Here is an 18,112-nt window from a genome sequence, read left to right as displayed (position 1 = left end):
ACAGATTCCCTCTCTTTAAACCCCTGATATTTCATCAAAGCCCCCTAATAAAGCTTAAAACAAGTAAATATAATATACCTTCCTATCATAGGTGTGTGCAGCCAATTGCATTAGAGTGTGCACACCAAATATCAAACACACATGCATATGTGTGTGTGTGTGTGTGTGTGTGTATGTATATATCAGAGAGAGAGAGAAATGCTTCCACACTTCTCTTTTAAAGTGTTTTGTAAACCCGGGTAACCAAAAAAACAAAAACTCTGCAAGACAAAGGCATAATGAGCTAGTATGCATAGCATTGGTATAGTGATCAGAAGCCAGCATATCATAGTCAGGGCGAACCCAATGATGAACTCTGTATCCCATCCGACCAGCAACCTAATCCATGTTGAACATCACTTCCGGCGTACATCTGTATATATGTCAGCGGCTCCCTCCACAAACACACACATCTGTATATATGTCAGCGCCCCCCCCCCCCCCCCCCACAACCACACACACACACATGTACATATGGCAGCCCCACATACAGAAATCTGTACACACAGAAGCATCTGGCCCCTCCCTGTATGCAAACAGACCCCCCCCTTTACCTTCACAGCCCATACTTGTAACTTCCCAGCTTTTTTTTCACAAAGCTGACATGTTGCTGAGAAGCATAGTACAGGCAGACCACTGTCACACGAGGGGTGCACATGCACATAGTAGCCAGAGGTGGCAGTAAAGAGCTCGATGTCTGGGTCAATGACACGAGAACAGGAGAAATTGTGAGATTGTTTCTGTACTGCACAGATTCCCTTCACCCATCCTGCCTTCTTCTAGCCCAGGCGGGCCCCGGGGCCCCTTACAGTTGTAACGGTTGTACCCCCCCATGACGGCCCTGTTCGGGAGTATCCATTATCTAGCAAGTTCAGTAGTGCATTGCAAGTCAATAACAAATGTTATGGATGGGGATGAACACTGCACGTAAACCTTTAAAATACTTGCTTTTACCTTAAATTTTTTATACATTTGTGACGCTCTCTTAAAGGTTTTCCTTTGAAGACTTTTAGTCTTCTCTGTATCGCAAGGTCATATTTTTAGGGAATCTTTTTATATTTCCGTCATATAGGATTTCTTAGTAATCTCACAAGCATCCAACAGCCCTGTGTTGTAAATTCCTCTAACAAATCCATATACAGTCATTTGGCCCGTCTCCTACACAGCATTATTGTTCAGTTCCAACACACTGGACACCTCACAATGCTTAGCGCTGTCATAACATATCAAGAACAAAGTACTTAAATGTCCATAGACAGTTCTGTAGACTTATCAGCCAGCCACATCTGTAGCCTGGAAGATGGATAGTAAAGACATACCAGGGTTAAACTTGAAACTTTGCTATTTAAAGTGAACTGTACAGCAAAATGGAAGGGCTGATTACAGTGTCTGGGCATTTCCCCCTGTAAAAATCACTGGCTAAAGGTATATCTAAAAAAAGGTACCCAAACAGAAAAAATATATATTTATACCTGATTTTGACATCCCTTACACTAGTCACTGCTCATAGTGTGAATGGGCCCTAATGGTTAACTATACTATCAGATGTCTTAATCCTAATGGACCCCACTTCCCCTCCCCATACTTTACCCATGTGTTCTTACTTTAGATCAGCAGATAGCACAGTCCAGGAGCTTGGCAGTTCTCCATTCCTCTTCTTGTTCAGTATAGACATGGGGAACTATGCATGTGCCTTTGCTCCATAGTCTTTCATGGAAAAACCGACCTCCTAAACCCAACCTGCACTGAGATGGTTTTCCCATGAAAATAGGCTACACAAGTGCAGTTCTATACAAACTCATTGACTAATGCCGCGTACACACGAGCGGATTGTATGGCGTACTTAGTCCGTCATACAATCCGACAGACAGTCCGTCGTACTTTCCACTTAACGGACTTGACCACACACGGATGCACATACAGTCCGTCGAAAGCTTGTGCGATGACGTGTACAGCACGTACGACGGGACTAGAAATAGGAAGTCCAAGACACAGCAAAGCACCCTTCCGCCATGTAAATCCTTTCTGGGCATGCGCCATTCTTAGTCCGTCGAACTAGCATACTGACGACCGTACTGTCCGCTGAAACTAAAGTACGACGGACAGAATTTCGAAAAAAACAAAATTCTTAGTACTCCGGACTGCACGCTGAAAAAGTCAGCTGAAGCCCACACACGAGCGGATTGTCCGCTGAAATGTGTTTCGACAGACTAAGTACGCCATACAATCCGCTCGTGTGTATGCGGCATAAGAAGAGGACCGTATCGATGCCTAGAGAAGGCTGTGGCTTTTAGACACATTAACCCTCTAGTCTAAGGTAAGTAACAGGGGATATAGTTGGGAGGGATAGAAGGGTTTGTTAGGATTAAGTTATTTGAAAGCACAGTTCCCCTTTAACCACTTTCAGACCGGACCATTTTGCTGGCTTAAGACCAGACCGTTTTTTGCGATTCAGCACTGTGTCCATTTAACTGACAATTGCGCGGTCATGCGACATGGCTCCCAAACAAAATTGACGTCCTTTTTTCTCCACAAATAGAGCTTTCTTTTGGTGGTATCTGATCACCCCTGCGGTTTTTATATTTTGCACTATAAACAAAAAAAGATCGACAATTTTGAAAAAAACGCATTATTTTTTACTTTTTAATTAAATATCCCCCAAAAAATATATAAAAAAAAAAAATTTTTTACTCAGTTTAGGCTGATACGTATTCTACATATTTTTGGTAAAAAAAATTGCAATAAGCGATTATTGATTGGTTTGCGCAAAATTTATAGCGTTTACAAAACGGGATAGTTTTATGGCATTTTTATTAATATTTTTATTTTTTTTACTAGTAATGGCAGCGATCAGCGACTTTTTTTTTTTTGTGACTGCGACATTATGGCGGACACATCAGACATTGACACATTTTTGGGACCATTGTCATTTATACAGCAATCAGTGTTATACAAATGCACAGATTCCTGTGTAAATGACACTGGCAGTGAAGGGGTTAACCGGGGGTGGCAGTGTAGGGGTTAAGTGTGTCCTGGGGCATTTTACTAACTGTGGGGGGGGGCGTGGCTGTGTGTTGGTGAACACTGATCTCTGCTCCAATCACAAGGAGCAGAGATCAGTGTCACTTGTTGCTAGGCAGAACGGGGAGATGCTGTTTACTTCCACATTTCTCTGTTCAGCCTCCCCGTGAGCCGATCACTGGTATCCCCGCGGCGATCGAGTCCGCGGGACCCGCGACCAGACTTGAGGGGGTCCCGACTGGCGTGTGATGGCATGGCGACATTCTTAAAGGGACGTGCCTGTCCGTGCCATTCTGCCGACGTACATCGTCGTGCACCGGTCAGGAAGTGGTTAAATAGTGCCTCAGATTTCTTTACCAGCATACATATAGATTCTGGACTCCAGTATGATCCCTTGGGGGTTGGTCTACTAAAACTGGAGAGTGCAAAATCTGGTGCAGCTATGCATGGTAGCCAATCAGCTTCTAACTTCAGCTTGTTCAATTAAGCTTTGACAAAAAAAAAAAAATGGAAACTGATTGGTTTCTATGCAGAGCTGCACCAGATTTTGTGCTCTCCCGTTTTAGTAAATCACCGTATTATTCATGAACCTGTGAACAGGCAGATCCAATTCTCATCTCCTCCCATCAGTATATATCTTAACACAGCCTTGTACTGTCCCCTAATCTTTTGTGAACTCTTAACTATTCATAAATAAAAATTATCCAACCCCCCCCCCCCTCCTGGTATTGGGTCGGTGAACATAACTGGGCATGACTAGCAAGAGTCTGCAGTCATGGTCAACATCATTGTGAAAGCCAAGTCCAGTTCACTCCATGAACCATGTAAGTATTTAAAAATGGAACGTTCATCATAGACTTATCCATCCTTCCAGCCAAAGGCAAAGTGGTTAATATGGCAGCCAGGCTACTAGCATTTTCAGAAGAAGAGGTTAGTAGTTTACTTTGTTTGCCAGACTTGTCCTTGAATAACTCCATGTAGCTGAAGATTACAATTATGATAGGAATAAATGATCGGGGGGGTGATTGGCTTCAGTGTCTAAGATGCTTCCCTTAAATGCCCCCCTGTAGACTAGACTTCCTGTCTCTTGTATCCTGTTGGTGAATGGTTTACGCTCTTTCCCTGCAGAACAGGTCCTGCATAGTTCTGAGCACACAAACGTCTAGTTGATTACAGTTCGTATTACTGTCAGGCAATGGCAGCTGGACAGTGGCCTGGCCTTTTCTCCTGCTTATTATGTAAATGGCTCTGGAAGAGACAGAGGCCGTTCAGCCGCTATCTTGGCCTCTGCTTGTTCTTCACTTGCAGTGTTTGGCTGAGTGCGAATGTATCCAGATGGAAAGAATGTGCTTTGTAAGAGGCAGTGAATGGCACAGATTGTTAGTATGTGCAACACCATGCCGCAGGGAATCCCAGCTTACACTCTAGTGACATAATTCCACCGGACAGCAGGGTATTGCCCCCTCTGCTTCCAGCCAGACACTCTGCTTCTTCACAGTTGGCTGTCGTTAATATGCAGGGACCAAGCTCAACAGCGCTTGGTTATTTATCACGCCTTTGTAGATATGCCGTATAATCCCACAGCTGTTTATTTTTACATGTGTATGCAAACCATGTCAGGAAACTTACTGGGGCACTTTCTGATCACTTACAGGACCATGTAAAGTGCAGCAGTCTGTGACAACCCAGCAGATTCCATATTTTTCTTACATTTTAATGCAGCCTGGGTGTGTTTTTTTTTTTTTTTTAGCAGGAACATGGAATTATGCAGACCTGCGCCTCTAATGCCGCGTATACACGATCGGACATTCCGACAACAAAATCCGTGGGATTTTTTTCCAACGAATGTTGCCTCAAACTTGTCTTGCATACACACGGTCACACAATGTTGTTGGAAATTCCGAACGTCAAGAACGCGGTGACGTACAATGAGCCGAGAAAATTGAAGTTCAATAGCCAGTGCGGCGCTTCTGCTTGATTCCAAGCATGCGTGGAACTTTGTGCTTTGGAATTGTGCACACACGATCAGAATTCCCAACAACAGATTTTGTTGTCGGAAAATTTGAGGTCCAGATCTCAAATTTTGTGTGTCGGAAATTCCGATGGAAAATGTCCGATGGAGCCTAAACACGGTCAGAATTTCCGACAAAAAGCTCCCATCGAACATTTTCCGTCGGAAAATCTGATCGTGTGTACGTGGCATAATACTGAATTATATACTGCCATGGGGTGGGTTTAGGCAGGAAAGCACCCCGAAATTCCTCCTAGCACCCTCAAAGAGCAGCTGCTGTATATCCTATTAATACTGTTTAATTACATCCATAGCCAGCACTGGGCTGTTATCAGCATTAGCAGATGCCAGGCAATAGGACTACTTAAGTGCAGTCAGACCGCAGATTTATCTTGGCCGTAGTTGCAGACACTTGTTTCCAGGTCAGCTCAGTTAGTTCCTGGAGGAGGGATATACCTTTGAACTACAAAGAAGAATCCGCTGTGCAGTGTGGATGGATGAATTTTCTGCTGCGCTATTGTATTCTGACTGCTGGACTGCTAACAGTGGCTGCATTTGATTGGATAAAACCACTATTAGGCTGTCAATTTTCTTCCTGGCTCTTTCAATTTTTTAAAGTATATCAGGCTGGAGGCTACCCATCGGCTGAATTTCAGCAGGTTCCCTTTAGGAAGCAGCCCAGTTTTGTAGTGTATGGCCAATTTAAGTCTCGCCTGCAAGGGTTTTGTTTATAATAACCCCTGCCATGTTCCCCGTGAGTTGATCTGCATTACCCTGTGCAAGGCTATTTAGTGAGTGGGTACAGCTGACAGCAGAGTTTAGATACTATATTTAGGATACAAGAAAGGATGTAGTGGCAGAAATTCATGTGTTGTCCTTTCCATTTTGTGGGCTCCCTGCAAAGGAGCAACTGGAAAGGAAATCTGGACAGCAATGGGGGATCAGACTTCACAGCTGATTAAGCATGAGCATCACGCATTTGGGACAGAATGGAGCAGTTAGCATTGCAAAAACCTCCTCATTTATAGCTTGTGTAGCCAAGGGACCATAAGACTTAGAAATTCCTATTTGTTGAGGCTTGAACTGTTTCTATATATTATGTGGTTTTCCAGTGATATGGACTTTTAGGTTTCCAATCATTTGTAAAGTTTTCAGTAAAGAAGTAAAAAAGTCAAATAAATGTTGTATTATTGTTCACGGAAGTGACTTGGAGAGGGCCTCAATGAGGCAGATTTTGCATCCTTTACCTGGGAATGTTCTAACAGCTAACTCTGGTCAGGAGTTGGTGGTGATTTGGTGTCAGTGGGCCTATCACCGGAGCAATAGGGCACGTTCTATGGCTACACTCTCTAGGATATCTGGGCTACTGTTTCCAATGCTCAGTTATTGGGCAGTGCTCATCCAGGGACCAGATCTGGAACCGCAGAGACAGGGAGACCTCTCAACGTGTCAGGTGAAGTGTACTCTTGATCAGGCCTATAGGCCGGAGAAGTGATGGAATCTGTATATGTATTAGAGCTGGTGGGATAGATCCAGACCATGCCACTCTGTTCCTGCAAAGCTGTAATTCTAGTTACACTGGGGTTGATTTACTAAAACTGGAGAATGCTAAATCTGGTTCAGCTCTGCATAAAAAATTATAAACTTCCATTTTGTTTTCTTGTTTGTCAAGGCTCTTAGTAGCTGATTGGCTCCCATGCACAGCTGCACCATATTTTGCACTCTCCAGTTTTAGTAAATCAACCCCAGTGTGCTTCTAAATGTCATCTCTCCCACAAATGGATGTTTTAATTTGGTCTGGACTTGCATAAATATAATTGTATTTATATCCTAACTGTGAAGACATATAGTTTGCTACAGCACCGTGTATCATTAATAATTGCCATTTTTTTATTAATAAAATATCAATTCCACAATCCGTGGGCAATAATATGGAGTCGGTCCCTCCTTTGCTTTTACTACAGCCCCAATCTTCTGGGAAGGTTTCGCCCAAGATTTGGGAGGTTATCTGTGGAAATAATACACCTATATGAGCTTGTGAGCATCCCATTCCAAAACCATGGCCATTATTATGGAGTTGGTCCCTCCTTTGCTGTTACAACAGTCTCCACTCTTCTAGAAAGACTTCCTCCCGCAAGAATTTGGAGTGTGTCTGGGAATTTGGGCCCATTAGGTAATAATGTTTGATAAGAGGATTTGATTCACAATCTACTTTTCGGTTCATCCCAAAAGTTAAGGTCAAGACTTTTGCATTCCTTCACACCATCATCAAACCATGTCTTTATGGAGCTGACTTTGTATACAAGGGTGCGATCATGCTGGAACAAAAAAAGCTTTCCCTAAACTGTTAGCCCCTGTACACACGGTCGGAGATTTCGACAACCAAATCCGTCGGATTTTGTCCGTTGGATTTTGTCCGTTGGATCTTGTCCGAAACTGTTGCATACACACGGTCGGACTAAGTTGTCGAAAAATCCGATCATTCAGAACGTGATGACGTAATTTCCTTACGATGGGACTAGATTCAGGCTAGTAGCCAATAGCTTTGATGTAGGAATTTGATCTGAGCATGCGTGGCACTTGGTCCGATCAAAATTCGCTACACATGATCGGAGTATGTCCGATCGAACCAGTTGGTCGGGAAATATTTCCAACATGTTGGAAAATTGGGTCTGACGGATATTCCGACGGAATCAGTCCGATGCATACCACACACAGTTGGATTATCCGACAACACGGTCCGATAGGACACATTCCAACGGATTCTCCGACCGTGTGTACAAGGGCTTACCACAGTTTGCTCACAATTGTCTAAAGTGTGTGTTGGATGACATTTACATTACCCTTCAATGGAAAACCCTGAACTTTGGAGGGGTGTCCACATATTTTGGCTTTAGGATTGTGTGATGATGAAGTGTCCACACACGTCTTGTCATATAGTATAATCTTAATGGTATTAAGTGCTGTATAAAGTTGACCCAAGGTCATTGTAATAAAGGAGCAAGAAGAGGATTTAGCACATGCCTACTAGGTAGGGAAGCCTGCTCGCAGCCTAGTCTGGTGTGTCATGTGTCCCCTGGATTGTCCCTATTTAATGTAAATCCCTACGAGGGTGGAAAATCCAGCTGCACAGTTACTGAATCTGATTTTATTTTTTATGAATTACTATTTTTACCTTTCTTTGTTTTTTTCATCTCCCGCAGCCCCTTTGCAGCCTGGTCCTGTCTACATGCACTCTAGCGATGATTTCATGTTACTTCGCAGGGTTTTTGATGGTGACAACACTGGACCATGCCTGTGTAATGTGCGTTGAACCAGCCAATTGTAGTCTCTGTCAGAAGCCACTATGAAGGGTGACAACGCAGAAGCACAGTTGGATTAGAAAGATAGGACGTTTTCACTCTGTTGCAGGAAGTGCCAGAACAAGGATTTTTATGGCAGGATCACCTGATACTGTTTTAATGAAAGCTGCAGATTTCCATGTATTCACCATTACTTTTGAAATTATGTAGACGTTAAAAAATATGAGATTTTAATGACTGGGTTTACATCTACTTTAAATGACCTACCAGCTTCTAACATTTCCTAGTGACTGAAATGGTGAGATTTTCAGTACTGGTTTGTGGTTACTAACATTTTCACAGGGCCCTAAGGGCCATGACGTGCTAGTGATCCTGTCCAGTGAAAGACCAAGGATGGAAAGACATCCCAGTTTCACCATAGAGCAAGCATCACTGTGAGAGCAGGTGAGTGTTTTCTCTACATACTTAGTGATCCTGACACTGGGGAATTATTTCCAGTGACAGGATCTCTAGTGTGATGTGGGTCTATTTATTAGTACCTGACCAGACAACTACACAGTTACAACACAATTTAACAAAAAGTTCATGCTTTGTAATTTTTCTCTCTACATCCTTAGTCTAAGTCACCACTAAAATGCAGATCGGAAATACTGCCTTAATTTAGATGTCACTTATTGCATACTTCAGAACTTTGGAAGCCAGAGACAGCCAGACAGTCCCATATTTCTCGCTGTACAGTTATTAGTTCATGCTCTCTGGAATCTTCTAACACATACAGTGGGACAAGTGTGTGAAGATAAGAATTCTGAGAAATCCCATGAACAAATTGAGTACGGTTGCCATGGCTTGAAGGAAGAGACATTCTTTTTGGCTCTATTCGGAAACCATGGTTAAAATGGAAATATTTTATGTTTTATCATTTTTTTTTTTTTAACAAAACTGGAATTTTTCTTTTAAGTTGTGAACATTTATATTAGGTTTTACAATTCTTGTTGATTGCTTTCTGAATATAACTCAAAAAATGAACATAATTCTTTTTTTGTCCTGCCAGAAACTTGTGAACAAATAAAATAAACACTCTAAAAATAGGAATGAATTCAGCGCCTAAAAACACAATATACTTGATGGGGAAAAAGTGTTCAAAAAGAAACTGATCTTATCACTGGAAAGGATTATTTTTCTTGTCCATGTGCCAGCTTCATATACACGTTATGGCCATTAATAACACCTGACTACACCACACACACACACACACACATATATATATAATTTTCCATGGTTTTGGTTACAGCCCAGGAGGGACCAATTCCAAATTGCCCATAATTTTGGAATGGGAGGTACAGCAAGCGCATATAATAATTTAATTAATTAATAATTATTATAAATTATTATATGCGCTTGCTGTACCTCCCATTCCAAAATTATGGGCAATTTGGAATTGGTCCCTCCTAGACTGTAACCAAAACCATGGAAAAGCTTGTGGGAAGGCTTCCTACAAGATTTTCTAGTTAGTATATGGGACTATCACAGCTAAATGAGTGTGTTGAACTTCCTGTTCTAAAACCATGGTCATTAATATGAAGTTGGTCCTTCTTTTGCGACAGCTACAGCTTCCCACAAGATTTTGGACAGCGTCTGTGGTAATATTACACCTATATGAACTTGATGAACATTCCATTACAAATGGGCATTGGTATGGAATTAATCGCTCTTTTGCTGTTACTACAGCCTACAAAAATTCGGGGAAGGCTTCCCACAAAGATTTTTGGAGAGTGTCTGTGGGACTTCCCATTCCAAAATTATAGGCATTAATATGAAGGTGGTCCCCCATTTGTGGTAACTACAGCTGTTACTCTTCTGGGAAGGCTTCCCACAAGATTGTGGAGCATGTCTGTGAGACGATTACACCTACAGTATATGAGCTTGTTGGCCATCCAATTTTAAAAGCATCTGCATTAATATGCAGTTGGTCCCTCTTTTGCTGTTACCAAAGTCTCCACTCTTCTGGAAAGGCTTCCTGCAAGATTTTGGAGTGTGTCTGTGGAAATGTGGGTCCATTCACCAAAACAGCGTTTCTGAGTTCAGGTTGACCTCCAGATGAAAAGACCTGGATTACAGAGTGCATTCCAATTCATCCAAAGGTTAAGGTCAAGGCTCTCTTGTTCCTCTACATCAAACTTGTCAAACCATGTCTTTATAGAGTTGTCCTTGTAGAAAGGGGTACAGTCATGCTGGTGCAAAAAAGGTCCTTCTCCAAACTATTGCCACAAGATTGGACATGTGCAGTTGTCTAAGGTGTTTTACTATATTGTGGTATTTACACTAACATTCACTGGAAAACTTTGAACTCAAGAACTTGGAGGTTGTCTGCCTATTTTTACCTTCTAGTGGTATGATGATGAGGTGTCCACAAATAATTGCCAGATAGTATAATTGTGATGACATTAAAGAGGAAGTAAACCCTGATGGGTTTACTTCCTCTTTCATTCCCTGCAAAGGCAAAGCATAATGGACTACTATGCATCGCATAGTAGCCCATTATGTGTCACTTACCTGACACAGGAGCCAGCGATGTCACCGCTGTCCCCTGTAGTCCGGCGCATCCATCTTTTCGGTGGGGTCTCGCAGTCATTCGGCGGAGCCGCGATGACGTCACTCCCGCGCATGCGCACGGGAGCCGACACGCGCGGCAGCTCCATTGTTGGAAATGCCGCGCTCAGTGCGCCTGCGCGCCGCTGTCTACGGCGCATGCGCCGTAGACAGCGGTGCCTGTCTTCGGGCAAATATCTCCTAAACCGTATAGGTTTAGGAGATATTTCTTGGACCTACAGGTAAGGCCGCGTACACACGCACGGACTGTTTGCCCAACCTTGTTCGTCAAACAGTTTCGGCAAACAGTCCGCTCAAAATTTGCATGAGCGGACTTGCCCACACACGAGCGGACTGTTTGACGAACAAGGTTGGGCAAACAGTTCGCTCAACTTTTGAAATGAACGGACTCGCCCACGTAAGGAGGAGGCAAATCCGCCCATTTCGAGCGCGTGTACAGGTAGGCGGGGCCCGCGAAGGAGACGTCGCGGGCTCCGCCGCCTGGAATGGGCTTAAAGGGGAACCCCAACGCCGAAAAAAATCGGCGTGGGGGTTCCCCCAAAGTCCACACCAGACCCTTGTCCGAGCACGCTACCCGGCCGGCCAGGAAAGGGGGGCGAGCGAGCGCGCCCCCCCTCCTGAGCCGTACCAGGCCGCGTGCCCTCAACATGGGGGGGTGCCTTGGGGAAGGGGTGGCCGCGCGGCCCCCCCACCCCAAAGCACCTTGTCCCCATGTTGATGAGGACAAGGGCCTCTTCCCGACAACCCTGGCCGTTGGTTGTCGGGGTCTGCGGGCGGGGGGCTTATCGGAATCCGGGAGCCCCCTTTAAGAAGGGGGCCCCCGGATACCGGCCCCCCACCCTATGTGAATGAGTATGGGGTACAATGTACCCCTACCCATTCACCTGTGAAATAAAGTACAAAAAAAAACACAACACAGGGAAAAAATATTTTATTGCACAGCTCCGGGGGGTCTTCCGTCTTCGGGGGTCTTCTCGCCGGACTCCTCCGCTATCTGTGTGTAGCTCTTTTACTAGCGGAGGAGTCCGGCTTTCTTCCTCCCCGCCGCCGGCCTCTTCTCCCGACTTCGGGGGTCTTGTCCCCCTCTTCGGTTCTTCTGCCGGGCCACCGCGCCTTCTTGTAGCTCTTTTACAGGCGGTGGCCCGGTCTTCTGTCGCCGCTGTCGTCGCCGTCGCCGCCGCCGCCTTCCGTTCTTGTTCTTCTTCTTGTTCTTCTTCTTCTTCTCCTGGAGATGTTGACTCGACGAGCTCTCCGGCCGGAATGCCAGGGACACGCTCCGCTGCCACTTATATAGTGACAATGGGGCGGTGTCACATGGTATATGTCACATGGGTTGGTCACATGGTGACCCCGCCCCCTTACGATGTCATAGTCCCCATGTGACATCAACCCATGTGACCAACCCATGTGACATATACCATGTGACACCGCCCCATTGTCACTATATAAGTGACCGCACAGCGCGGCTCTGGCATTCCGGCCGGAGAGCTCGTCGAGTCAACATCTCCAGGAGAAGAAGAAGAAGAACAAGAAGAAGAACAAGAACGGAAGGCGGCGGCGGCGACGACAGCGGCGACAGAAGACCGGGCCACCGCCTGTAAAAGAGCTACAAGAAGGCGCGGTGGCCCGGCAGAAGAACCGAAGGCGGCGACAGAAGAACGGAAGGCAGCGGCGACAGAAGACCGGGCCACCGCCTGTAAAAGAGCTACAAGAAGGCGCGGTGGCCCGGCAGAAGAACCGAAGAGGGGGACAAGACCCCCGAAGTCGGGAGAAGAGGCCGGCGGCGGGGAGGAAGAAAGCCGGACTCCTCCGCTAGTAAAAGAGCTACACACAGATAGCGGAGGAGTCCGGCGAGAAGACCCACGAAGACGGAAGACCCCCGGAGCTGTGCAATAAAATATTTTTTCCCTGTGTTGTGTTTTTTTTTGTACTTTATTTCACAGGTGAATGGGTAGGGGTACATTGTACCCCATACTCATTCACATAGGGTGGGGGGCCGGTATCCGGGGGCCCCCTTCTTAAAGGGGGCTCCCGGATTCCGATAAGCCCCCCGCCCGCAGACCCCGACAACCAACGGCCAGGGTTGTCGGGAAGAGGCACTTGTCCTCATCAACATGGGGACAAGGTGCTTTGGGGTGGGGGGGCCGCGCGGCCACCCCTTCCCCAAGGCACCCCCCCATGTTGAGGGCACGCGGCCTGGTACGGCTCAGGAGGGGGGGCGCGCTCGCTCGCCCCCCTTTCCTGGCCGGCCGGGTAGCGTGCTCGGACAAGGGTCTGGTGTGGACTTTGGGGGAACCCCCACGCCGATTTTTTTCGGCGTTGGGGTTCCCCTTTAAGCCCATTCCAGGCGGCGGAGCCCGCGACGTCTCCTTCGCGGGCCCCGCCTACCTGTACACGCGCTCGAAATGGGCGGACTTTCCGAGCGGGAACAGTCCGCTCATTTCGAAAGTACAGCGGACAGGCCCACACACGGGCGGACTGTTCGCTCAAACACAGTTTCAGCGGACAGTTTTTCGGAATTTCCGAAAGACTTTGTCCGTCCAACTGTCCGCTGAAACTGTCCGCTGAAAGCCCACACACGGGCGGACTGTCCGCCCAAACACTGTTCAGCGGACAAGGTTGGGCGAACAGTCCGCCCGTGTGTACGCGGCCTTAGCCTTAATCTAGGCTTACCTGTAGGTCAAAGTGGTTTGTAAGGGTTTACAACCACTTTAAGTATGTTAATGTTAAGTAAGTTCAGTGCTTGTTTCTGCTCTCCTGTATTCTGTATTCTGAAACTTTAATTAGAAACAATGTGACATGTGATAGGATGTAGGCTGCTGTAGACTCATTCACATCCAGGTGGTTTAGCTGAGCACTAAACTCTATAAAGATAAAATATTTTTGTCCAGTTATTACAGTAAACCTACTAAGAGAAAATGGATCTGCCATTGCTGACCTCCTTCTGAAAATGCTAGATGCCTGGCGATAATGTTCACTGGCTTCAGTACTGACCTTGAACAATATTCAGACCAGAAAAGTTGGAGGAAAGTCAAATGTCCTTTTTTGCATATTTCTTTCAAGTCTGTGCTAAATTTGGAAAGTGAAAGTTTGCGTATATTATTAAATGAGATGAAGATGTCATTTGTTTTCTGTCTGGCCCATTACAAGACATGCTGTTTCTTCATTTGCCACTAACCTCTATGATATGGGTACCTATATATTCTGTTTCTCCTGTGAATGACAAAGCAGATGGTTCTATAGACCAGTGGTCTCCAAACCATGGCCAGTGGGCCCGAATCATCCCTTTGCTTGCCTTTATCCGGCCCTTGGGGCACTATTCCTTCCACTGATACAAAGCACTATTCCTGCCACTGACAGCACTGATGAGGCACCATGCCTTCCACTGACACCAGCATTTGGGCATAATTCCTCCCACTGACATAAATGATGAAACACTGTTACTCCCACTGACACTGAAGATGGGACACTATTCTTCACACTGACACCAAAGATGGGGCATTATTCCTCCCACTAACACCGAAGATGGGGCACCATTCCTTTCACTGTCACTAAAGATGGGGCACCATTCCTTTCACTGGCACCAAAGATGGGACACTATTCCTTCCACTGATATCAATGATGGGGCACTATTCCTCCTCCTACTGACCACAGGCGCTACATAATTGTTCTACACCCACTGTTCACCAAGCCTGTGGCATTGTTTACTCCCACTGACCAAAATTAGGTCCCCTAAAGTCTGAAAAACAGTAAACTGGTCCTTTGTTTAGAAAGTTTTGTGGCTCCTACTATAGACAGTTGTTAGGCTTAGTGGGGTTCTTTGATCTCTAAACCTCTGTTCTGTCACCATCGCCAATAGTTCATGTTCATTTCATATCTCACTCACAATTTTTTGTTTTCTTTTGGTTGGTCACAGTTGCAAAACAGAAGACATGGAACAAGAAGGCCCTTTTCATCCTTGGAGTTTTCTTTGTCTTGGGGATCGCTGCTTTAACTGTTGTAGCAGTGCTGCAGAATAAACCTCTTCCGGAGAATCTTAAGGTAATGGAAGTCATGATCATGATACATGATCCTTAGATGGAAAACCTCCACAGATGTGCTATTAGGATGATCTGTCAGCTTTCACATTTAGGAACCTATCATAGGGCTCTCCTACTCACTGATATTTTCCTTCAAGTCCCTGCTACTCCGTTCAACCTTGAGTCTATTACATGTGTAAACTTTATGATGGTCAATGTCAGAACTTACACAGGGTTAATGACCATTTCTCTTCCCCAACTTGATAGCGTCTTGGCATGGCAATTGACCAATCAGGCTTGAGCTGGGAATCCTGGAAGAAAGGTGAGAAGGTCACATGTTCCCCCATATCTGAAAATACCAGGATTTCCCAGAGGGTTCCAACAGAAATCATGGTGGCGGGGCAGCATAGTATTGTTGGCTTGTAGGGGCGGGGAGGAACTGTATTTATGAAACTTTGTTCATTCAAATTATATTTAACCACTTGACCACTTAAACCCCCTTCCTAACAGACCAATTTTCAGCTTTTGGTGTTCTCACAATTTGAATGAACATTACTCAGTCATGCAACACTGTACCCAAATGAAATTTTTGTCCTTTTTTCACACAAATAGAGCTTTCTTTTGGTGGTATTTAATCACCACTGGGGTTTTTAATTCTTTGTTTCTGTTAAAATTTATTGCAGAGTATTGGCAAGTATTGGCAGAGTATTGCAGAGTATTGGCACTGAGCAGCGCTGTGGACACTACAGATCCAGCGCACAGCGCTGCTGCAAACGATATCTCCCCCTTTCCCCTCACACTGTACAGATCGTTACAGAGAGGGGAGGGAGGAATCGGCATCATGACATGACACCAGTTTGTTTACAAGTGATCTCTCCGGTCACGGATATTTCTGGGTAGCGTGCCCCAGGGGGTGCGCAAGAGCACCATTCTGAGGGGACGTCCCGTGGACGTCCTCCCAGATTAAGCCGACCACGATGTAGCCGTCTTTAGGCTATGGCCCGGTCGGCAAGTGGTTAAAGAGAATCATCGTTTAGGTTGATGTCAATAAGCCCTATTTATTTGTTTGAACAATTCTAAAACCTTATTTCTATGAACAGTTGATTAGTCATACGCTTGGGGATGACATGTCTTCTTCTTAGTAGTGGTGGTAGCCTTTACTGTTCTTTTCACATGACATTTAATATATTGCAGCTTAAGAGTTCATAGGTGTGTTAGCTGCATTTGTTTTCTTTCTTACAAACTTGTTTCCTTTATTTTCCGCTGAACCTGCCAGTAACCCAGTTCCTGTCCTATGATGATAATACTCACTTTTTGTACTGCATCTATCGAGCAGCAGTGCTATCACCCTAGAACGGGATTACAGAAAATCCCCTCTTCTCATTATCCCCATAACATAGATGGGGGGTGTTCTGTAGTTCAGAGAGGAGGACTGGAAAGAATTTATAACACTATTTGAAATTTTAGTGAAGCAGAGGTAGAGTGCAAAGGTAGCTATGAGCTCAATGGATTTCAGGAAGGATCAACGGATATTTTAAGACTTTTTCCAACAGAGATAAGATGCTTTAAATTGTAGATTTAAAAGACAAAAAGGAAACAAATAAGAGAAGTTAAGTGTTAGCGTTTACATACACTTTAACCACTTCCGCACCGTCCACCGTCGTTATACGTCAGTACTTTGAAGAGGAATATCGTTATGGCAGCAGCTAGCTGCCATAACCCCGGTATCCTCTTCTTCAGCAGGCGGTCCGCTTCAAAATAAGAGGTCTCTGTGGCAGATTCTCTGCAAGATCACTTTTATCGGCGGTGGGAGAGGGCCCCCCAGCTCTTAAAGGAACTTTTTTTTTTTTTTTAAATGGCAATTTGTTTTCTTTTTATTACTTTTTTTTATTGCATTTTAGTGTAAATATGAGATCTGAGGTCTTTTTGACACCAGCTCTCATATTTAAGAGGTCCTGTCATGCTTTTTTCTATCACAAGGGATGTTTACATTCCTTGTAATAGGAATAAAAGTGACACAATTTTTTTTTTAAAGTAAAGTAAAATAAAAGGTAACAAAAATAAGAGAGTTTAAACACGCCCCATCCCGCCGAGCTCGCATGCAGCATGCAGAAGCGAACGCATATGTGAGTAGTGCCTGCATATGAAAACGGTGTTCAAACCACACATGTGAGGTATCGCCGAAATCGGTAGAGTGAGAGCAATAATTCTAGCCCTAGACCTCCTCTGTAACTCAAAACATGCAACCTGTAGAATTTTTTAAACGTCGCCTGTGGAGATTTTTAAGGGTAAAAGTTTGACGCCATTCCACGAGCGGGTGCAATTTTGAAGTGTGACATGTTGGGTATCAATTTACTCGACGTAACATTATATTTCACAATTTTCACTTTAATGTTGTCTTATTTTTTCCAAAAAAAGTGTGCTGCGCAAATACAGTGTAACAGAAAGTATTGCAACCACTGCCATTTTATTCTATAGGGTGTTAGAAAAAAATGATATATAATATTTGGGGGGTCTAAGTAATTTTCTAGCAAAAAAAAAAACGTTTTTAACTTGTAAACAACAAATCTCAGAAAGAGGCTCGGTCCTTAAGTGGTAATAATAATAAATTAATTTAATCTCAACAGTTATTCATTTGGGACAGTAATGTCAGTGTTTGATTTACAGATATAGGAGTTAGTCTGTATTTGAGAGATAAAACAAACACTTGTGAAAGTCACATTAGAAATTACTTTCATACTACGTATTTGTTAGAAATATGTTGAAGTATCCCTCTACTGTCACTGGTCTATATAAATATTTAAGAAGAAAGAGGAAAAATCCATTTTACTATCATATGGGGGAATAAGCTGCCACCTCTATATTCTTTCCTCTAATTACTCAGCTCTGACCACTCCCCCAAGCAGTTCTCCTTAGGGACACAATGGGGTTGATTTACTAAAATGGGGAGTGCAAAATCTGGTGCAGCTCTGCATGGTAGCCAATCAGCTTCTAACTTCCGCTTGTTCAATTAAGCTTTGACAGTAAAACCTGGAAGCTGATTCTATGCAGAACTGCACCAGATTTTGCAGTAAATCAACCCCAATGAGTTTAACTTATTTAACCTCCCT

At 44.5% G+C, this 18,112-nt stretch overlaps 1 protein-coding gene across 4 annotated transcripts in view; it reads left to right on the top strand.

The window, feature by feature from the left end:
- Positions 1–18,112, top strand: part of ENTPD1 (ectonucleoside triphosphate diphosphohydrolase 1) — a 168,488-nt gene that overhangs the window by 89,443 nt on the left and 60,933 nt on the right. For 3 of the 4 annotated variants that reach the window (XM_077455483.1, XM_077455484.1, XM_077455485.1), the window contains exon 2: positions 14,900–15,024. The exons of the other annotated variant lie outside the window; for it this stretch is intronic. In XM_077455483.1, the coding sequence (XP_077311609.1) occupies positions 14,900–15,024 (125 nt within the window). The remainder of the gene's footprint in view (positions 1–14,899; positions 15,025–18,112) is intronic. 4 annotated transcript variants of the gene reach the window in all.

This window comes from Lithobates pipiens, unplaced genomic scaffold, assembly GCF_037356315.1.
Source record: "Lithobates pipiens isolate NorthernLeopardFrog02 unplaced genomic scaffold, aLitPip1_a1.2 Scaffold_25, whole genome shotgun sequence".
Taxonomy (NCBI): Eukaryota; Metazoa; Chordata; class Amphibia; order Anura; family Ranidae; genus Lithobates; species Lithobates pipiens.
Note: the sequence above shows the minus strand (reverse complement) of the source record. Positions and strands in the feature narration are given on the sequence as shown.